This window comes from Ovis canadensis, chromosome 4 (assembly GCF_042477335.2).
Source record: "Ovis canadensis isolate MfBH-ARS-UI-01 breed Bighorn chromosome 4, ARS-UI_OviCan_v2, whole genome shotgun sequence".
In the NCBI taxonomy this organism is placed as follows: domain Eukaryota; kingdom Metazoa; phylum Chordata; class Mammalia; order Artiodactyla; family Bovidae; genus Ovis; species Ovis canadensis.
In genome coordinates, this window is record NC_091248.1 from 71,734,428 (window position 1) to 71,758,468 (window position 24,041).

At 36.4% G+C, this 24,041-nt stretch overlaps 1 protein-coding gene across 10 annotated transcripts in view; it reads left to right on the forward strand.

Annotated features, from left to right (window-relative positions):
• IMMP2L (inner mitochondrial membrane peptidase subunit 2) overlaps positions 1-24,041 on the forward strand; it is a 964,367-nt gene that overhangs the window by 78,909 nt on the left and 861,417 nt on the right. For all 10 annotated transcript variants that reach the window (XM_069588004.1, XM_069588007.1, XM_069588011.1 and 7 more), the window contains exon 4: positions 8,598-8,701. In XM_069588004.1, coding sequence (XP_069444105.1) covers positions 8,598-8,701 — 104 coding nt within the window. The remainder of the gene's footprint in view (positions 1-8,597; positions 8,702-24,041) is intronic.

The window sequence follows — 24,041 nt, forward strand, 5'->3', positions numbered from 1 at the left end:
GGAGTATTACTCAGCCGTTAAAAAGAATTCATTTGAATCAGTTCTGATGAGATGGATGAAACTGGAGCCAATTATACAGAGTGAAGTAAGCCAGAAAGAAAAACACCAATACAGTATACTAACACATATATATGGAATTTAGGAAGATGGCAATGACGACCCTGTATGCAAGACAGGAAAAAAGACACAGATGTGTATAACGGACTTTTGGACTCAGAGGGAGAGGGAGAGGGTGGGATGATTTGGGAGAATGGGAATTCTAACATGTATACTATCATGTAAGAATTGAATCGCCAGTCCATGTCTGACGTAGGGTGCAGCATGCTTGGGGCTGGTGCATGGGGATGACCCAGAGAGATGTTGTGGGGAGGGAGGTGGGAGGGGGGTTCATGTTTGGGAACGCATGTAAGAATTAAAGATTTTAAAATAAAAAAATAAAAAAATAAAATGAAAAAAAAATAAAAAATATACAACTGGATCATTTTGTTGTATACTAGAAACTAACACAACATTGTAAATCAACTATAAATAAATTAAAAAACCTCCTAAATTAAATATTCTCTGCTATTTCTTACTTCAGAAAACTTTGTTATTTTCTGTTGGTTGTAATTTTGATGTTGTCTTTGGGAATCTACAATTTAAAGTATTAAAAACATGACAAGAAAATATAGACTTTCTGGTTACATCAAGTTCCCAAAGTTTATGACTTTTAATTTAGATTTCATACATATAACTTCTTTGGTTTGAAAGGACTGCTTGTTCTGTCTGAAGCAAACTGCCATTCCCACAGTGGGTAAAAACAAGATGTAAAATTTCTAAGAAATAACATGGTTTTACTAATTTTTCTAAAATTGCAGCATCCAAATGAAGTTTCTTTCATTTCTTATATAATATTTTCATTTTGAAGTTAGAGCATTATTTTTCTTCTGAAAAGTTTTTTAGAAAACTCAAGAAGTAAAATTTTTTTGTTTTTATAAAGAAATTTAATTGAAGTACAAACAACTGTGGGTTTTTATAGTGATGTAGGAACAGTTTCCCGATTAAAGAAAGTTTTTCTTTATGAATAATGTTATTTATATTCATAAATATTGTTTATATTTATAAATGAACTGTAAAGAAAAAAATTTGTGATGTTCTGATTAGCATTATTTCATTATGGATACTGTCTAATTTTATTCCTGAGGCTTAAATTACCTACTTGGCCCAACACAAAAGGTTTCTTACTATGCTTACTCATCCAGAGTGTGTTTTCTTTGAAAGAGATGTATACACTGTTAACATAATGTACATTCGGTAGGAAACATCTTAGTTAAATATGACTTCAAATTATTTTAATCTTTTAAACTTAAAAGTATAGACTTACTATTTTTCAGCCACTGTTCTGAGGTTGGGCATATACAAAAATGAAGGAAATATGGTTCCTGTAATTGAGAAACTTACAGTTAAGTGAATGAAAAATTCATCTGTATAGGCAGATACCTATTATATTTTAAGGGCTATCCCTGAAGTTTACCTGAATTGTTAAGGGAGCACAGATTGGGAGATGATTAATTTAGCCTTGTGCAAAAGAGCAAAGATAAAAGAAACTATTGTTTCTTTTATAAAATCAAACAAGGTCTTCCAGGTGTTGACTGATGATTCTAATATTTTACTGCTTGGAATTTGACATGCTTGCTTTGGGGATTTTCCTTTCCTCTGCATGAATCTGTAGTTTACAAGGCATTACCTTTAGGTTCTAACAATTAACATTAGAAAAGTTGGTGGATGATTGATTCTGTAGGGGAAAGATGAATGGAGGTGTCAAAATTTGAGTCTCTAGAGATTATTCTGTCCCTAACCATGAAGCACCAGCATGTAATTTGCTAATTTCCTCAAGGAAACTTCAGCTTCTGGGTCTAAGATGGAAAAAGGGCTCTTTATTGGGTATATTAATTTGGAAAGTCTTTGGAAATTTCATTAGTTTATTTAAAAAAAATTCTTTCCATTAAATGTATTAATATCCTTACTTGCCTAGGTGTCAAAAACCCAAACTTAAGAAGTAATCTCTTCTTAAAATGCTTTTATACTCTTGGAAAGAGAGACAATCAGATAATTATAAAAATGCTTAAAACTGCTATAATTGGGCATCTTTAGTGGTCCAGTGGCGAAGACTCTGAGCTCCCAATGTAGGGTCTCAGGTTTGATCCCTGGCCGGGGAGCTAGATCCCATCTACTGGGGGAACTAGATCCATATAACTCTTGGGAACCAAGAGTTCCCAAGCCACAGCTAAATATCTTGCATGCTTCAACTAAAAGGATCCCACATGCCATAAATAAGACCTGATGCAGCTAAATAAATTAATGTTTAAAAAACCTCTATGATAGTAACAGTCACAGGTTTTGATGAGGAACTTGGGGACATTTGTTTATCTAATGGAGACTGAAGACAGGAATGAGGAGGAGAGGTGAGGAGTGATGTGAAAGAATTCCTGGGAGATTGCCTCATGGAATTCAAGTGTTTTTTTTTTTTTTTTGAAGTGTGAGTTAAATGGTGGGAAGGGGAAAGAGGGAAACATTTCAGCCAAAATTTTGCATATATTATGTCTTGGGAACTATGGATGGAGGGTCATAACACTGTAAAGGAGGCAGTGACCAAAACCACCCCAAAGAAAAAGAAATGCAAGAAGGCAAAGTGGTTGTCTGAGGAGGCCTTAAAAATAGCTGAGAAAAGAAAAGAAGCTGAAGACAAAGGAGACAAAGATACACTCAACTGAATGCACAGTTCCAGAGAATAGCAAGGAGATCTAAGAAAACCTTAAGTGAACAGTGCAGAGAAATTGAGGAAAACAATAGAATGAGAAAGACTGGAGATCTCTTCAAGAAAATTGGAGATATCAAGGGAACAAAGATGGGCACAATAAAGGACAGAAATTGCAAGAAATCTAACAAGCAGAAGATACTAAGAAGAGGTAGCAAGAATGCACAGAAGAAGTATATGAAAAAGGTCTTAAAGACGTGGATAACCATGATGGTGTAGTCACTGTAACACTCAACCAGAGCCAGAATGCAAAGTCAAAGCATTACTATGAACAAAGCTAGTGGAGGTGATGGAATTCCAGTGAATTATTTCAAATCCTAAAAGATGATACTATTAAAGCACTGCACTCAGTATGTCAGCAAATTTGGAAAACTCAGCAGCGGCCACAGGACTGGAAAAACTCAGTTTTCATTCCATTTCCAAAGAAAGACAATGCCAAAGAACATTCAAACTACCATACAATTGTACTCATTTACATGCTATCAAGGTAATGCTCAAAATCCTTCAAGCTAGGCTTCAACAGTACATGGACCAAGAACTTCCAGATGTACAAACTGGATTTAGAAATGGCAGAGAAACCAGAGACCAAATTGCCAACATCATTGGATCATAGAAAAAGGAAAGGAATTAAAAAAAAAAATCTACTTCTGCTTCATTGCTTCATTGAAAGCCTTCGACTGTGTGGATCACAAAAGACTGGGAAATTCATAAAAAGATGGAAATACCAGACCACCTCACCTGTCTCCTGAGAAACCTCTATGCAGGTCAAGAGGCAACAGTTAGAACCTTACATGGAACAGGGGACTGGTTCAAAATTGAGAAAGAAGTAGTACATCAGGGCTGTATATTGTCACCCTGCTTATTTAACTTATATTCAGAGTACATGATGCGAAATGCCAGCCTGGGTGAATCACAAACTGGAATCAAGATTGTCAGGAGAAATATCAACAGCCTCAGATATGCAGATGATACCACTCTAACGGTAGAAAGTGAAGAGGAACTAAAGAACCTCTTGATGAAGGTGAAAGAGGAGAGAAAAAAAGCTGGTCTACAATGCAACATTCAAAAAACTAAGATCATGGCATCTGCTCCCATCATTTCATGGCAAATAGATGGGGAAAAAGTAGAAACAGTGGTGAATTTTATTTTCTTGGGCTCCAAAATCATTGCAGATGCTGACTGCAGCCATGAAATTAAGACACTTGCTCCTTGAAAGGAAAGCTGTGACAAACCTAGACAGCATATTAAAAAGTAGTGATATCACTTTGCCGACGAAGGTCCATATAGTCAAAGCTGTGGTTTTTCCATGAGTCAAGTATGGATGTGAGAGTTGGACCACAAAGAAGGTTGAGCATTGAAGATTTGATGCTTGCCAAATCACTGCAGATGGTGATTGCAGCCATGAAATTAAGACACTTACTCCTTGGAAGGAAAGTTATGACCAACCTAGATAGCATATTGAAAGGCAGAGATATTACTTTGCCAGCAAAGGTCCATCTAGTCAAGGCTATGGTTTTTCCTGTGGTCATGTATGGATGTGAGAGTTGGACTTTGAAGAAAGCTGAGCACTTAAGAATTGATACTTTTGAACTGTGGTATTGGAGAAGACTCTTGAGAGTCCCTTGGACTGCAAGGAGATCCAACCAGTCCATTCTAAAGGAGATCAGTCCTTGGTATTCATTGGAAGGACTGATGCTGAAGCTGAAACTCCAGTAGTTTGGCCACCTCATTTGAAGAGATGACTCATTGGGAAAGACTCTGATGTTGGGAGGGATTGGGGGCAGGAGGAGAAGGGAACGGCAGAGGATGAGATGGCTGGATGGTATCACTGACTCGATGGACCTGAGTTTGAGTAAACTCTGGGAGTTGGTGATGGACAGGGAGGCCTGGCATGCTGTGATTCATGGGGTCAAAAAGAGTCGGACACAACTGAGCGACTGAACTGAAGTGTGCTGGAAAGACTCTTGAGAGTCCCTTGGGCAGCAAGGAGATCAAACAAGTCAATCCGAAGGAAAATCAATCCTGAATGTTCATTGAAAGGACTCATGCTGAAGCTGAAGCTTCAATACTTTGGCCACCTGATGCCAAGAGCTGACTCACTGTAGAAGACCTTGATCTGGGAAAGATTGAAGACAGGAAGAGAAGGTGGTGACAGAGGATAAGATGGTTGGATGTCATCACTGACTCTATGAACATGAGTTTGAGCAAACTCTGGGAGATAGTGAAGGACAGGAAAGCCTGGTGTGCTGCAGTCCATGGGGTTGCAAAGAGTTGGATGTGACTTAACAACTGAACAAGAATAGTATGATGTCTTGGAATGTGAGGAAGTAACTTGTGCATGGAGTACTGCTTGTGATTGAGTGTCACTTGTAGGAACAATATAAGTAGGGATTGGTAGGGTCCTATATGTCATGTGTGTGTTGATTTTTATGTTGGAGACAGTCTTGCTGGTAGTCAGGGAAGCTTATTATAAAGGATTTTAGGTAGGGGAATGGCTTGATGAGATTTGATGCTGAACAACCAGTTAGAATCATGTTCTAGAATCTCAGAAATGCAGTTGAGGGTAGAGTATAAATTTAACTAAGGGACATAATAATGAGTGAAAAGTACATCTTGCTTGGTTGTGAGGCAGGTAAATAAATATGGCATTACTGCATTCTGAGTGTTGTAGTATGAAGTGGTATGGATTGTATATACAAGAGGAGCAAGTCGTTTGGGACTGCACATTTAAGAGTCATAGGTCTATGGGTGGTATTTGCACCTAGAATATTCATGTGATTTTCTAAGAAAATAAAACAGAGATGAAAGACCTGAAGGTAAACTTCTAGACAAAAGCAACCTTCATAGGATAATGGTTAAAGAAGAATCATTTAAATCTATGATGTTAGCACTGTGGGTTATAATTGATTATTAGGTTGCAAAATCAATAATGACTTAGCGACTACACCACCACCACCAAAATCAATAATAGTGAATGGGAAATTAATATGATTGATTATAGACAGGCTTTTAAAAACATGGATTAGGAGAGAATAGAAATTATGATATCAGGGTATGTGTGTTAAAGGTGATTATTCTTTTGTGATGTTTTGTTCAGGTATGTGCATTTGTACTTTGGGTACAGTGTAAAATGTCTTTATTATGAGCTGTAATCACAAACTTTTGAAAAACAACAAAAGAGACTAAGGAAGAACAGTTGGAAATAATTAAATCACTTTTGTTCTTCACTTCTCTGATGGCAAGGAAAAGAAATGGACCCAGTGAAAGTGCAGTGGGAAGTAGATTTTTCTTTTCATTGTAGTTTCTTTCCCCCTAGGCCACCTTTACCACATCAGTTATGTAAGGAGGAAAAATACAAAGAAATAAGAGGAGAGGGCTTGCAAGATAATGAACTGAAGGATAGAGAAGGAGAGGAGGAAAGAGAAAATATGAATGAGGAATATGGATGAGAGAGAACAAACCACATATGGACGGCTGGCTTTTAGCCTAACCTGACTGAGTGACTCCAGAAGCTCCACTCCCTATCACCATGGCCCGACAATGCCCCTTGGATTTGTCCTGCCACTGCAGCTCTGTTTCTTATTAGGGATAAAGCTGGATGAAGAACCTGGGGTAAGGGTACGAAACTACCTCTAATTAAAATTGTGATTTAGTTATATTACTAATAAAAGTTATTGAGGGCTTAACTAGGGGTCAAGAGCCATTCTAAGCACTTTAAATGCATGATCTCACCAAGTAAGTAAATATTTGTTAAGCCCTTAGAACAATGTCTGGGACACGGTAAGCACTTGGTGAGTATTGGATATTATTATTATTTAATTACTAATTAGAGAAAAGTTACTAAATATCACCATTTTGCTAGTAAGGAAATTGAAGTATAACAAAGTTAAGTAACTTTCTCAAAATCTTATAGTTGGAAAGAAATAGAATCATTCACTTTTGAGTTGGAGGTGAGCAACTGATTAGTATAGATGCATAGCTACCCACTCCAGTATTCTTGCCTGGAAAATCCCACGGACAGAGGAGTCTGGTGGACTACATGGGGTTACAAAAGAGTTGGACATGACTTGGCGACTAAACAACAGTGAAGGGTTATATGCTGATTGGTGCTTGAAAGATGATGACAGAAGAGAGAATAGACAAAATGGGTTTTAAGTGAAAGACATTATGAAAAAAAAATCCCTTTGGCTTGGTGACTGGTTGGACATGAAGAAAAAAGTAAGTAAGATTTCAAGTTGGTTGTCTGGGGAAATAGTGAGTAGGATGTAAGAAAGGGAGAAAACTTTTATGCTAGGGAATGATGACAATTCCATTTAATAGTATTGAATTTTATGTCAGATAGTCAAGTGAGGATTAGCAGGGAATTCAAAACTAAAGTTAGAGATGTTTAGGCATTATCACATAAAGGAGTTGCAGAAGCTATAAGAGTGTTTGAGATCCCCAAGGATAACCAATAAGTTTTTGGTCACAAAAAATCTGGGGAGTCAAAAATAAAGCAGTAATAATAGCCCCCACACATTTCTATGCCTTTGTTCACAGCTGCTTTTTAGAAAACCTACAAGTAATTCCAGGAATCTTTAAAAAGAGTGTGTCACTGCTAGGGCTTGTCTGGTGGGTCAGTCTGCAAAAAATCCTCCTGCAATGCAAGAGTTTGATGCCTGTGTCGAGAAGATCCCCTGGAGAAGGAAATGGCAACCCATTCCAATGTTCTTGCCTGGGAAATCCTGTAGACAGAGACTGGCAGGTTACAGTCCATGGGTCCTAAGAGTCAGACACGGCTGAGTGATTGAAACATCACCGTGGCACTACTGCTCCAGGGCAGCCTGTTGCTGGGCATGTACTGTTTTCCTTGCTGCTGCCCTGGCTTCTGTGGCTCTGTCTGTTCTTGCTGCCAACCCACCATCTGTGAATGAGGGGAGCCTCCGTTGTGGTCTAGTACCTTCCCTACCACCACAGCAATTGCTCTTTTAGACCAATGACGTTCCCAGAGACCCTGGAGAGTCAGTGGTGAAAAAGCTCTCCTCCTTTTTCTTATTCTACCATCAAGTTTCAGACTTGACATCCATTGACTTTTTCAGCAGTCCTGTCCAGGTGATAGATGCGTTGGCTTTATGGTTCCTTAATCAGTTTCTTATGCCTAGATGATTCCTGACCATCAGATGAACTCTTACAGAAAATCTTTCTCCGTGTCTGCCCCATTGGTCCTTAGGCATATCTAGACTTATCTAAATCCTAGGGTGAAGGCTGCTTACTAGGCTTAGACTGAAGCCAGGACCCTTCCTGCAAGCTCTCTGTAGAAAAAAGAGATCAAAATGGGAAATTCCCATATTTTCCAAGATTATTTCATCACTTGCTACTTCTGGTCTCTTTACTGTTTACTATGGTATTTTCCTGGTTGATTTGAGATTATTTCTTCTTCTCTCCAAATGGAGCAATCGGATGTACCTACTATGGAATTAGGTCCTATCTGAATATTCTATGCGGAGGCTTGATTCACTTTTTTCTTATATTTCTTCTTAAGATTTTCCATGCCTCTTTAAGGGGTTTAGTTAAGAGTTGACTATCTAGCACATTTTCCTTTGAAATGAGTATTGGTAATTTTTTTTTCTGGTTACCTGTGAAGAATCCCGATGAGCCTTTTTGAAAACTCATCATTTGCAGTTATTTTAGAACAGCAATTTATTGAAAGCTACTATATTAGAAATGTTTTATTGCACGGCACTACAGCTATGAAGTGCAAGGAACCATGAAGATTGGAAATTACAAATGACAGATGTGTCTCTTTCTTCTTATTTTTTAGCCTTCTTTGAATCCTGGGGGGAGCCAGTCATCTGATGTGGTGCTTTTGAACCATTGGAAAGTGAGGAATTTTGAAGTACAACGTGGTGACATTGTGTCATTAGTGTAAGTAAATCAGAAACATACTATATTCCTATATAAGATGATTTATAATTATCTGATTTAGCTAGTAATTCCCTGTTTATACCATATTGTCAATTACTAAATTAATAGGTCATTTAAAATGTAATACATTTTTGAAAATCTATTTTGAAATGTAACAAGACTACGAAAGAATATTTTTTTCTATGATACTTAAAATTTATCACTTGATTGACATACTTGGTTTGGCCAAACGTGTTTGATGAAATATTGATTAGAAATTATTATATTGATGATCTAGAGTACGTGTATCTGGTATTTGAGTTGTTTTGAAATACTGTATTTTGGAAGCAACTTGTATGTTACTCTTATACTTTATTAGCTGTGTAGCTACAAAGTATTTCTAGACCATTGTAAGTGTGACTTGAAATTCAGTGGCATTTATATATATGTATCAGTGATTTAACTGAAAAAAGGAAGTTTGGAAGATGGTAGACTGGAGGCTTTTGTTTGGGACCAAAAGGTGGCACTGTTTCTCTGTTAAAGTATTACGACTGGTCAGGAACAAGAATTTCATTCTAATCTTAGTGTAGAGAAGGAATGTCAAAATGTACATGACTGACACAATGATACTCCTATGTTTGAATGATTAAGACTTGAGGTTTGTTTATTTTAAAAGTAAATTTACACTGAGAAGACTGCAACAGAACTTGCCTAATTTCTACTCTTTTCAGCTACTTATACAAATGTTATAACATGATTCCCTGTTATGTCAGTTAGTGCATTGGGGAAGCAATTAATGTAGTAGTTATTGTTATTTGTTTTAATGATAGTAAAATCCTACTGTTTGGTGAAGACTTCGAACATATAAGTATGATTCTTGAATTAGAATAATTGTGTATTGTTGGGTGATAATTTATAATTGGTAAAAGTAAAACGTTATCTACTTGCTTTTACTTATCTTTGGTTACTGCTTTGTGGAAACAGATATTTTCTAAATGTGTCTCAGTCAAGCCTGTTCTACTAAGATTTATTTGAAAACATATTAACTAAAACTGGTCAGTAACTAATGAAATAAATTTGAGTGGAGTTTTGTATGGCAGACATCCAAGGATGGGGATTAATGCTTCTCATATTCTTGAGTGCTTTCTTTAATATTAACCTACTCTTCAGAGTATCCTTTTACTTTGTCATTCAGCGAACTGTTTCTGCAACCTCCTTAACAACCTTCCCATGCTGGGTTAGCCTGTCGTGTGCTCATTATTCTTTCGCTTTTGGTTTGACAAGGTTACATCCTCACTTAGTCTGTGATGGAGAGGATACCCACCCAAGTGAGAGAGGTCACCTTATAAGCAGACTATTGTGCGGTGTATTTTCTCTGTGAAAAACATGCTGACTGTCTTTAACCAAATGAATTTGAATAGGTAATTGGGGAGAAAAAAAGGCTCCTTAAAATCCAAGTCTGCATGGATCCAAAACGGTACCCTAGCATATCCTAGACTATATATAAAAAAAAGAAAATGTTATCCTTTTATGTAAATATTAAAGTGATTGATACTTATTATATAAATTAATTTCAAAAACAGTATATTCAAATTGAGGTTGATATACTAAATGATAGCTACCTCAATTGAACTGTATTTTAAATGAGTTAACTATGTGATGTGTCTCTGTTAGGTACAAATAACACAAATTTTCTTTCATAATGCTTGTTGTTAGTAGGAGCTATTTACATGTAAAAATGCTTAGTGATTGGTATCATATTATTTAACAACAAATAATCATCAAGCAATAACTGTTGCTTTCTTTTGGTGAACAACCAGGCTTATATTTGTTTAGTATGATGCAATACTAATAAAAGACACTTTTTAAAGTATCTTTTTAGTTTCATGAGCAAAAATGCTTTCTGGACACATGTTCTTACATTAGAATATCCTGTCAATATAAGAAATGTGTGACTAATACAGAAACACATGACTAAATTTTGAATTTATGGCTAAATATAAAATACAAAGATAAAAAATTGATGTTAATTATGCATTTTATTGATACATAAGTAATCTTTGGTAACAAAGTAGTGTGACAGCTTATATTTTAAATCATTCCTGGACAGCATTTTATGTATTCAGAGTATGTGGTAATGCAGCATTTCTACTATAATATTATATATGCCTTTCTGGAAAACTCTGTGGTTGGCAAATTCATTCTTAAATTACTAGGGCTTATGCATCTTCATAACCTAGAACACCAATGAAAATCACAATAATTCCAATAGCATTATTTAAAAGACATCTGAAGTTTCTAATAAATAAACACTGCAGTAAATGTTGGATTTACTTAAAACAATAAAGGTGAAGATAGCTTGATGGAAGAAGATATAAGGAAGGTTTGAGGCTATCTATGTTTTCAAGGGCCAGGGTTATTATTACCAGAATTTGCAAGAAGAGAAAGATTGCAAGCTATGTACAAAATGTACTGATCGCAGAGATGGATGTTCAGCTCATTGTTTTGTGTTGTTTTATTTGTTGTAAGTTTTTTGTTTTAAGATCTGGGTTAAACTTGCAGTAAACTTTCTAGGAAAAAAGTTGAATGTATAATACTGATTCCGTCTTAGCTTGCTGCCTTTAGTGTACTCAGCCTTCAACTGATATTAATGAGACATTGATGATTTTGGGAGAAAATCAGATGTGAACTAGTGAAGCTTCTGCTTTATACTGACTTCTTTCTCCATTCTTTCTCACCAGCTGCCTATGAACTAATTCATGTTACAGTAAGACATTATGTAGCAGAGCAGACTGTCCCATCTATTTCATTCAGTTTATTGACCAACTCTATTCCCTGATGCAAGGAAGGTCTGGGTGGGGGAAGGGTACATATTGGAATATGCCTCTTTGCATCTCTTCCTTCTCTTTTCCTGTCTCTTTCTTTCCGTAAAAGACTGTAGCAGTGTAGCAACTGTTTAAACACGTTACTCAGTAATGTTAAATCGAAAGGTGTCTTTGTTTAATAACATCACACAAAACATTATTTGCTGTCACTGAGTCCTCAGTGTTACTGAGTGTATACAGGAGACATCATACTCTCTTGGTGGATTTGCAGACTAATAGTGGTGATTAAGGTGGATTTTCTATACCTCGGAATTGACTTTTCATTAACCTGTGTGATGGCCTTACTGCCATAGATTTAACATAAGTAGCACTATTTTATAATGATATATCAATTAACAGAATCATTGGGACAGAGTTTCCTTCATAATAAAGTTTCAAATAATCATGTTTAAGAGTGTTTCAACTTTTCATTTTGAGATATTATGGACTTAAAGGTTGTAAAAATAGTACAGTGAGTACCCACATATCCCCTTATTTTTTTTAATTTTGCTAATATAAAATTGACAAAATTGTAAGATATTTAAAGTGTATACTGGGATGAACTGATATATGTACACATTGTGAAAGAATTTCCCTCATCAAGTTAATTAACTCACTCATCACCTATTTACATTTTGTGTGTGGGGGGCGGGGGGGGGGGTTGGGCATAAGCTAGAAAGAGAGTGAGAGAACATTTAAGTTCTACTGTTGGTGAATTTCAGTTATATAACACAGTTTATTAACTGTCATCACCATGTTATACATTAGCTTCTCAAACCTTATTCTTATGCCCTCCAAATATTAACATCATACACAACCATCGCATAATTATGGAGACTGGGAAATTGACACTGATACAATACTGTTAACTAATCTACAGACCTTATTTAAATTTCACTAGTGTTCCCACTAATGTCCTCTTTCTAGACCAAACTCCTACCCAGGATCCTATATTTTGTTTTTATTTTTCTTATCTCTCTAGTCTCTTCTAATCTGCGACATATCCTTGGTCACTCTTCATCTTTTTTAAGCTTGACAGTTTTGAAGGGTCCTGGCCAGATAATTTGGAAAATGATCCCTTTGAATGTTTGAGGGTCAGTCTTGTCTCCAGTGAGGAGGTGGTGCTGTTGATGGCAGTTGCTGGGGAGGCTGCAGCAGTGGTAACAGTTGGGAAGGTGGATAAGACAGGGTCACAGGAGATGGAAATTGTCAGGCACAGAGCTTTTCAGGTTCTTGGAACCACATATTTGTGTTCTGACTAAGAAATCCCATAGCCTCTATAAGTCCACACAGATAATTCTTTAGATGCTAGGAAGCAAGGAAGGAGGCCTGTGCAGCTAGGGAGAGCTACAGTTTGTAGTAGGATTAGAAGGGAAGGAACTAAGCCTAGGTGACAGATTATACTACACTGAGCCAGTATTCACTTCTACAGTAGAAGGCGAGGGTGAGCGAATTCTCCTTTAATGAACACTCCTGTATGTCAGGCATTACACTAAGTGCTTTGGGTTGCCATTTAATTTCTCATAACAGTAACAGGAAATAGTTATTATTTTTGTGGGTAGTGGACATTATTTATTTATTTTTCAATGTACTTTTTATTTAGGTAACTTTGGTTTATAACATTATACGTTTCATATGCAAACATTATATTTCTACTTCTGTATACACTAAATCTTGCAGACATAGTTAAAGTGATAAAACTAAGATTTAGCAAGTAAATGGCAGAGCCAGAATTTGCATACTGGTCCATTTGAATCTGTATTTGAATACAGGTCCAATTAAACCTGTATTGCTTGATATAGTACGCGTATGTGGCTATTGAGCAGTTACATGTGGCTTTTGTTATTCAGTCACCCAGGAGTGTCCCACTCTGCCACCCCATGGACTGAGACACACCAGGCCTCTCTCTCCCTCACCATCTCCCAAAGTTTACCCAAGTTCATGTCTATTGCGTTGGTGATGCCTCCGTCTCATCCTCTGACACCCTCTTCTTCTGTCCTCAGTCTTTCCCAGCATCAGGAACTTTTCCAATGAGTCAGCATTAGATGACCAAAATACTGGAGTTTCAATTTCAGCATCAGTCCTTCCAATAAATATTCAGGGTTGATTTCCCTTAAGATTGACTGGTTGGATCTCCTTGCAGCCCAAGGGACTCTCAGGAGTCTTCTCCAACACCACAGTAAAGGCATCAGTTCTTTGGCACTCTGCCTTCTTAACTTATGCTACTGTATGCTTGTTATGTAATGTGGCTACTGCTGCTTGTTAAAATGATAGTATTTTGTATACCAAGTGCTTGTGTGCTTAGTCATGTCCAAGTCTTTGCAACCCCATGGACTGCAGCCCACCAGGCTCCTCTGTCCATGGAATTTTCCAAGCAAGAATATTGGAATGGGTTGTCATTTCTTTCTCCAGGTGATCTTCCCAACTCAGAGTTTGAACCTGAGTCTCTTGTATCACCTGCATTGGCAGGTGGGTTCTTTAGCACTGAACCAATGGGAAAGACATATTTTGGATATATTCAGTCAAATAAAATGTATTATTAAAATTAATTTCACCTGTTTCTTTTTCCTTTTTTTAATGTAGCTAGTAGAACATTTGAAATTACCTGTGTGACACACATTGCATCTTAAGTGGACAAACGCTCTGTCTAAATCTTCTTCCATTGCACCTGCTGCTTTCCTGGAGGGTGTCTAAGGTGTCTCATCTAAGGGTGAACTAAGATGAGATCCTAAAGTGTGAAGTGGAGAAATACTAATGTAGTTTCTATGAAGTACAGTAGACTCCCAAAGAGAGGTAAACACTGTGTTGGTGAGTGTTGGGATGATCAGGTTCAGAGACAAAAGAAAAAAGACATGTAATTTACAAAGAGAGAAAAGTACCCACTATAGTTTATTCTTTTTTTTTCTTGTAGGACTGAAGTCTCTTTATTTTTTAAAAGTATTTATTTATTGAAGTGTAGTTGATTTACAACATTAGTTTCCAGTGTATAGCACAGTGATCAGTTACATATATATATATTTTTTCATATTATTTTCCACTATAGGCTATTACAAGATACTGAATATAGTTCCTTGTGCTATACAATACATGTTTTTTTTTGCTTATCTATTTTATATATAGCAGTTTGTATCTGTTGATCCTAAGTTCCTAATTTATTCTTTTTTTACCTCTTTTCCCCACTTTGGTAACCATAAGTTTGTTTTGTGTCTCTGTAAGTCTGTTTCTGTTTTGTGTATGGATTCATTTGTATTATTTTTAGATTCCGCATGAAAGTGATATCATGTATTTGTCTTTCTCTGACTTACTTCACTTCATATGATATTTTCTAGGTCCACTTATGTTGCTGTAAATGGCAATATTTCATGCTTTTTTATGGTTAAGTAAAATTCCATTGTGTGTACATACCTCACATTATATATTAATATATATCTCATCAATCATCTCTTGATGGGCATTTGGATTGCTTCCATGTCTTGGTTATTGTAAATAGTACTGCTGTGAACTTTGGGATGCATGTTATCTTTTTGAATTAGAATTTTTATCTTTTCTGGATGTATGTCCAAGAGTGGGATTGCTGTATTATCAGTTCAGTTCAGTCGCTCAGTCATCTCCACTCTTTGAGACCCCATGAACCGCAGCATGCCAGGTCTCCCTGTCCATCACCAACTCCCGGAGTCTATGCAAACCCATGTCCATCGAGTTGGTGATACCATCCAACCATTTCATCCTCTGTTGTCCCTTTCTCTTCCTGCCCTCAATCTTTCCCAGCATCAGGGTCTTTTCCAGTGAGTCAACTCTTTGCATTAGGTGGCCGAAGTATTGGAGTTTCAGCTTCAGCATCAGTCCTTCCAATGAACACCTAGGACTGATCTCCTTTAGGATGGACTGGTTGAATATCCTTGCAGTCCAAGGGACTCTCAAGAGTCTTCTCCAACACCGCTGTTCAAAGCATCAATTCTTCGGCACTCAGCTTTCTTTATAGTTCAACTCTCACATCCATACATGACCACTGGAAAAACCATAGCCTTGACTAGATGGACCTTTGTTGACAAAGTAATGTCTCTGCTTTTCAATATGCTATCTAGTTTGGTCATAACTTTCCTTCCAAGGAGTAAATGTCTTTTAATTTCATGGCTGCAGTCACCATCTGCAGTGATTTTGGAGCCAAGAAAAATAAAGTCAGCCATCGTTTCCACTGTTTCCCCATCTATTTGCCATGAAGTGATGGGACCAGATGCCATGATCTTAGTTGTATCATATGGTAGCTCTATTTTTAGTTACTTAAGTAACCTCCATATTGTTTTCCATAGTGGGTGCATCAGTTTACATTCCCATCAACAGTATAGGAGGGTTCCCTTTTCTCCACACCCTCCCCAGCATTTATTGTTTGTAGAAGTTTTGTTGATAGCCATTCTGATCAGTGTGACGTAATATTCCATTGTAGGTTTGATTTATATTTTACTAATAATTATAATTGAGCATCTCTTTTATGTGCTTCACAACAATTCTAATATTTATTGATTGTTTATCATTTCCCAGTCCCAAGACTGAATTCTGTATTCATTTTTATTTAATCCTCATTAAAATAAACCCCAGTAAAGTAGGTATGTGGTTATTCCCATTTATAGGTGAGAACGCTGAGGTACAAAGAGGCTAAGTAACTTGTTTAAGATCATAAAGCCGACTGGCAAATGGAAGAATGAAGGTTTGAAGGGCTTCCCATCAAACCCAGTGTTCTTGACTGTCAAAATGTAAAGCATCTGTATATAGTGGTGATGGTTTGGTTGAGGATCCTTACTCATTCTTAGCAAAGAAGTCACACAAGCCTTTGCATCTCTACATCAGTTGGATTATCCCATGAAATTTCTGATACACTGGTTCTTGAAATGTAGTCTCTTCATTAATAGCAATAATACTTTATTATAAACATAGAATCTGCATACAACTTTGACAGCTGGTTTGCAATATGCTAAGCTAATTGCCGTTTTCTGTGATGGCTACATCTATAGCAGTAAATATGCAAAGAGTTATGGAGATGTGAGCCAGGGAAATAGACGAAATAGAATAGAGCCTTTGGGGAAAAAAAGAAAGGTGCTAGTTCCTTTGTGTCTTGAGTGCTCGTAAATCTTTAAAGGTCCCTTGACCCACCATTGGAAATTAACTGTAGTCTGCTAAAACATGGAAATTCATGTTTTGTAACAAATGCCCAGGGCAATGATAATACTGAATAATGACTTATAATTGTATTAAAAGCCATTTAATCTGTTGAGCTGGGAGGATATAATCGTGAATACTTATCTAGTCTATCCATTGTACTTATTCCTAATTTTTTTGGTTGAGAGCGATTTTTTTTTTTTTTTAGTTTGTAGTTAATATTGTACATTTCAGGAACACAATCTAGAAAGAACATGACTTTAAGAGAAAGGTTCTATAGGTAGGAGGAAGTGCCTAGGCTTTTGTTCATTGTTTTTAATTAACTGGTATTCAAAATGCGAGAGAGTGAAGTCTTGGGCTGTAATTTATTTTGATGAGAGATTTAGGTTTTGGCACTTTCAATTACCCATAATAATTTGTATTCATTACTAAGTATATTTACAAATGATACTTAAAAAATGAGATAGTGTAAGTTTTGTTTGCTATTATTTGATCTAGATTAAATTGATTTTATAAATACTGTTTAGAGGCATATAGATAGAAAGTTGGTAACCTTAAGGTGGTCCTTAAAAGCAATTTCCTTTCTTGAGCAGGATAAATTGGCTTCACAATTTTTATACATTTAATTATGCAATAAAACATTTTCTTAGTTCAGAGACAAATTATAGCTTAGAGATGTTTCCCTGATCATAAATTTCAATTTTGAATTATTGATATTTTATGGTAATGTAACTATAGGAGCTATCCATAGCCTCTGCTCACCCCTTTTCATAAATCTTATATCCTCTGAGAGATGACTAGAAGTTGTCAAAGAATGAAGTTATATAGGCAGCAGTCCATGAAATAGTGGTACTTATGTTTGTAACTTTTTATTTTTATTGTGAAAAAAACCCAGTCTCTGAGGACACTGTTACCTTACTTAAAAAAAAAAAAAGTGTAGGACAGCATTTACAGAAAAGACACTCCTAAATGCTTGTTGTTTGTTATATGTAAGGTGTCAGATGAACTGTGAAGGAGAGGCATTTTGAAGATAAGCTTTAAATAATAATTCTAACAGAGGAATAACTTAAAATTTTAAGAAGTAAATAGTTGAGCTTTCAAGCAGAAAATATAATACACAAAAAACTAACTATCCCATATGTATGTCAACCCATCTTAAAATCAATAAGATATGCATGCACATATAAACAGAGACCACTGAGATCAATCAGTATCTGATTTCTTAGTTTATTTCAAACTAAGGCCCATTTTGAAAAAATGAGAAAATACTGTTAAAAAGAATATCTAAAGGCATTATAGTACTGCCAAGGAGGAAAGATCCCAGAGTGCAGAGCAACACACTGAGGTGAGCCCTGTATTTAGTGCCACTTCTCATCTTGGGTTTTTGTCGCTTTATAAACAGCTCATGCCATGAGGCTGAGAAGCGAAGCAGTGCAGGCTAAGATGGGAGATGCTGGGCATAATTTTTGGCAGTTTCACAGGGCTAAGAAGCCACAAAGTAGAATTCAAGCATATGCAGGACCCTGGTGAAGCGTTTTCAACTTTTAATTGAAATCCCCAAAAGGCTATGTCCTAGGAGTTAGGGAGAACTAGATATAGACTATAAGTTACAAAAATTACAATGCAGCCTCTGATAAACTCAATCTTGATTTTAAGGTAATCTGCCTTCACTTTAACTATCTGTCATTGCCAGAAGCAACAGTACCTCACATTCTATAAAAAATTACCATGCATATCACAAGCCAGGTCCAAGCTTAAAAAATATAAAACAGCAAACAGTAGAAACACTCTCATGGTGTTCTAGTTTTTGGAGTTATTGGACATGATGTATAAAATAATTATAATCAATATATTAAAAATTGATGAAAGATAGAGTTTATTAGAGAATGAGAATGTAGAAGAAGAATTGAAAGGGATTCTAGAGACGAAAACTAGTGTAACTGAAGAGCTAGATCAGTTTAGTGCAAATTAGAGACAACTAGGGGGAGGATTATGAACTGGGTGATAGGTCAGTTAGGAAATATCTAGGCCATGGGTGATTGGTTCACTGGTGGGCACTGCATCTAAACAGGACCAATCTGAGTCATTCCTGGAAATGGATGTATAAATATTAAGGGTGAAAATTTACATTTTTGTTAGAGTTGTTAAGTTTGAACAATATGATCTGTTAAAAATAAAGTCACATTTCTTTAAGGTTACATCAATAAAATAGGTGCTAGCTATAGTAGGCAGAATTTTGATCCTCAAGTTTCCATGCCTAATTCCTAGGACAGTGAATATGTTGAGATATTGTGCCCATGGATATGTTACCTTGTATTGGCAAAGGGACTTTGTGGTTGTAATTAAGGTTGACCTTCAGTTGACCTTAAAGCGAGGAGGCTAGCTTAGGTTATCCAGGTGAGTCCAATCAATGCTGTCTCAGGAATCCTTAAGAGCAGAAGCTAGCCTAGATTATCCAGGTGGGCCCAATGTAGTCACGTGAGTCTTTAAAAGCAGGCAGAGGCGGAAGTGAGGAAAGTGCAGTGGAACAAGTCAGAGAGAGCCAGGGAATGGGAACTCTTCCATGCGCTTTTGCTGGCTTTGAAGATTCAAGGACCATGAGAAGAAGAAAACAGACTACCTCTAGAGACTAAGAATGAACTCTTGCCAAAGGCCAGTCATACACAGAATTGAATTTTGCCAACAAGCTAGTGAGTCTGGAAATGGACTCTACAGCAGTCTCTAGAGAAGGACCCAGAGTTGCCTACAGCTTGATTTGGGCCTTTGGAGACTCCAAACAGAGTACCCAACTGAACTTGCTGGACTGCAGTCCCGGAGGACGCTGAGCTTTTTAAATTTTAAATGGCTGTTATTTTAACTTTAAACCCCTTCATTTGTTTTAATTTGTTAGAGTGGCAATATAAAATTGTGTTTAGCAAAGGAAAGATGCAAATAGTTCTAATATGCTTTACCGTCTGAGCCACCAGGGAAGCCCAATATTACCCTTAGAATGTATAAAGAGATGAACTTTTATGGAAGACTCTTACTAAGTATTTGAAAAATTTTATTAACCACTTGCCTAAGTAATTAAAAATTATTTTCTTTTATGTAAAACAAACCTGTAAGCCTCTACCTGCAAGTTGCTTTGTATAAGAATATAAGAGTGGTGGTGGTTTAGTTGCTAAGTCATATCTGACTCTTGTGAACCCAGAGACTGTAGCCCACCAGGCATCTCTGTCTTCTATCCAAGGAATTTTCCAGGCAAGAATACTGAAGTGGGTTACCATCTCCTTCTCCAGGGGATCTTCCTGACCCAGGGATTGAGCCATGGTCTCCTGCATTGCAAGCAAATTCTTTACCAACTGAGCCACTAGGGAAGCCCCAGATATAAGAATAAGCTTCAGAAAATATTGTTCCTTTTAGCTGTTTTCAGTCACTAAGTGGCTGAGTGACCTGGGAGAGATTTTCTTAACTACTCTTAAGGTCAAGTTTTAGCACCTGCAAAGTAAGAGGTATAGACTAGTTGATCTTTAAGATGTCTTCCATTCAAAGTAAATTATGTGAAATAGATTTAGGAATCCAGATGAAATTGTTAACAGAGCTAGGCATAAATCTCAATCCCTCAGAATATTGGAAAAATATGTTGCAAACTTTTGAAGCTGGAGTCAAATTGATAAGATATTTTTAAAAGATGAGAAGCTCTGTAGATACATTAAACAGACACTTTATAACAGATAAGGGGACTTTGAACACCAGGGCTTTTTTTGTCTAAGAAGTCAGATGAATATATGCTTATTAAGATTGACTTCAGTTGAAATGATTAAAAATCGAAAAATCTAAAGTTGGCAGGCAGATATTTTACAAGAGGATGAGTGCAAAATTCTTTTTTTGTTTAAAATTATTCAGAATACGAAAGCTATAGACATCTTCTATTTCTTTCTCTATTGTCGTTTATCGTGGGTGTTGAGTTTTTGGCTCTACTGGTTAATCTAGTTCTGGTTGCTTCCATCTCTTTTGTCGACTTCATATGCACTTTGCACCTGTTCTTAGGAAAAAAAATGATCCTAGATCCCATAGTCCATTTCATAGCTTAAGTCCTGGGAAAGTGGAAGAAATCTCAGAACTTCAATATCACCTTATTTGATCTAAGGTCAATAGCTACCTTCCTGTTGTTTTTTTTTTTCCCCCCCTTTTACAAAAAAACAAAAACAAACAAAAGCACTGTTTTTGATGAGAGGAGGTGGCATTGCTGGGAAATGTGTCTGAGGCTGATAAGAAAGGGAGAGAGCTTAAAGTGACAGCCACCAAACTTTATCAGTGTTTTGTAGTTCAGGAAAACATTTCTTTCCAAGAACAGAAATACCTTTTTTTTTTTGGCAATTGTTTATTTCCATTAAAGAGAAGCCTCAATGACCCATTATTATGAAAGGTTACTCCTTGCATAATCTAGTGACTGGTTTACTCATATTCAGAGGTCACATTAATATTTACTGAAGGCACAACAAGTATCTATTTCATTTTATTAAAAACTGTATGGAAACTGCTGACAGAGGCTGACTCAGTTTGATTTTGCTATGAATATGATAATTGTAATATGGCTCTCTGTGCTTTTAGAGGTCATAAGTCATATTGCAAAGATTTGTGTATTTGGATTGCTGCAAAGTTACTGTAGAGTATTAAGACAACACAATAGGAAACATTTAAGTGTTAGTTGTATGTCTCACGTAAATTGTACTATATAATTAAGTATGAATCATCAAAATGTTCCAGGTTATTAAGAATTCATTATTCTACTAGAGGATCTTCAAAGAGCAGTAAGAACCCGAAGAAATAATAGGAAAGCTTTGGTAACAGTGACAGTGTGTTAATCGAGTTGAAAGAAGGTAAAGAATGTATTAACAGAATGGATACAAGTTTGGCAAAAAAAGAAAAAGATATGTAATAAATCAACGGGAGAAATCAGTTAATAAAGAGGCCAATTATCAGTGAAGGAGGGGGGTGTATTTAATGATTCTGAATGAAAGTTTAAACTGCTTCTGTGAATTTCTGTTTAACAAAAAGGAAGAAAAGCAATATGGATAATTAGACAGTAATAAGATCATACCAAAAAAATCAGAAAACTGCCTTAGGTGTTAGGGGAACATTGGCTAATGAACTTCACCTGCTGCAGTTATCTTCGAATATTCACTTTTGGTCTAGGAATGGAGAGGGTGGGGATTTTGGTTATTGTCAGGGAGGAAATAGCACATTTAGCACTTTAATTTTATTGTGGATTTTTAAAATGGTAGCAAATAATGAAATGGATAAAGGATTTCTCATGAGAGGCATATGTAACATCTGTCACTTGTTAAAATACTGTAATTTTCACTATATATGTTACTGGTTATTTACACTTGGATTCTGCTTTACTCATCTGTTTCATAGTAGAAACAACTTTAGAGACTATCAACCTACTTGACTCATTCACAGAAATTCAGTATCGAATATTACAATTCTTGGAAGAAAAAAAATCTTTCTTTACACAATATTTATAATTTTTACTTAGGTGTTTTTAATAAGACCATAACTGAGATCCCAATAACATATGTAACATATGTATAATTATATATACACATATATAAAAATAAATTACAACTTTTAAAGATGGTAGATTCTTGGCCATTTTTAAAGCTTCTTATGCTTCTGAATTAAGGGAAGATCTTGGTGGTAATTTTTGGAATCAATATAAGGACTAATTTTATATGACCTCTATACTAATGATCAGTTAAGAGGTAATAGTAACCAAGATAATTAAGTTCATAGATGATTCCAAATTTAAAGATGGTATGAATATAGAAACTGGGCTAATCTCAGCTCCTATGATGCTATGTTGAGGAAAATGTCATTTGATTTATACAGAACTATATAATTATAATCTGTCTTTGTCACTGATAGTCTTACAATTAGTTTGGCTTTTCTTTATTAGATATTCTATCAAATGCTTTTCTGTGTTGGATTTCAACATTAATATACAGTGAAAAAGTCTGCTGTTCAAAATGTTAGCAGTTTCCCAATAGGTTAATAGCTCAAATAGGTAATAACCCAAGGGGCAGTTAATGATTACCTAGTCAAAGAAGATTTGGACCAGATACCAAGAGACCTGAGTTCTAGGCTTCCTCTGGCACTGTGGGACTGCATGTCAATTAACTTGTCAATTAACTACTGTGGAAAGGTTTTCCTTTTTAATAAAATGAAGGGATCACACCTGATAATTTCTAAGGTATCTTTTAACTTGATAGTTCTTTTCTGTATGATTATTTTATTTTCACATGTAGGTTAAATTTATTTTATGATGGGAGGCATATAGCGACTCCTACTGGATTTTACATGGTATAATTGACAATTAATTCCTTTGGCAATTAATTTTTCAAGTGTTTACTCTGGGCCCAGAACTAGCCATTTTTACAGCTGTAAAGAAAATAGACAAGCATCTTCCCTCATGTAACTTATGATTCCACGAAATAGATGTGTTTTGAATGAGCCCAAATTGAAAAGAGACATTTTTGAAAACTGTCAAAAATGTAGCAGGTGGGCCTATCAGAAGGGGAAACTTAATATTCAGTAAATTATGCTCAGCACAACTCAGGAGTTGTGGTGAGCATGGCACAATGCTTTGTTCTGGTTCCAGAGTCAGAGTGCCCATATCTTCCTATCCCAAGATTCAGCGACTTTATGTTGGTTGCTTGAAATGAGCCATGGTGGGAATATTTATGTCATCAAAATTGGTAAACACTTCACATGAGGGTTTACAGGTTTTAAAATTGTCTGGTTTAATAGCATATCACTTGTGGAAAATGTCAGGTGGTGCAACAGAAATGGCAGACATAGTTCCTATCTATATGTATTTTATGATTAAAGTAGCCACAGCAGAGACACCAGGTGTATGCGAGTTTATAGAATCATGCTGCTGCTGCTGCGTCGCTTCAGTTGTGTCTGACTCTGTGCGACCCCATAGATGGCAGCCCGCCAGGCTCCCCTGTCCCTGGGATTCTCCAGGCAAGAACACTGGAGTGGGTTGCCATTTCCTTCTCCAGTGCATGAAAGTGAAAAGTGAAAGTGAAGTCACTCAGTCGTGTCTGACTCTCCGCGACCCCATGGACTGCAGCCCACCAGGCTCCTCCGTCCATGGGACTCTCCAGGCAAGAGTACTGGAGTGGGGACCCATTGCCTTCTCCAAAGGAACTGCTATTGATGGGATACTGAAAATAATGAGTTAGTGAAGGGAGAGGCATTGAAAGAAAAGTAGGTGTGAATTTGAAACCTGATTTTAAAGATGGAGTGGTTAATACTTGACCAGAGAAGCAAAAGAGTTTCAGAGATGGCAT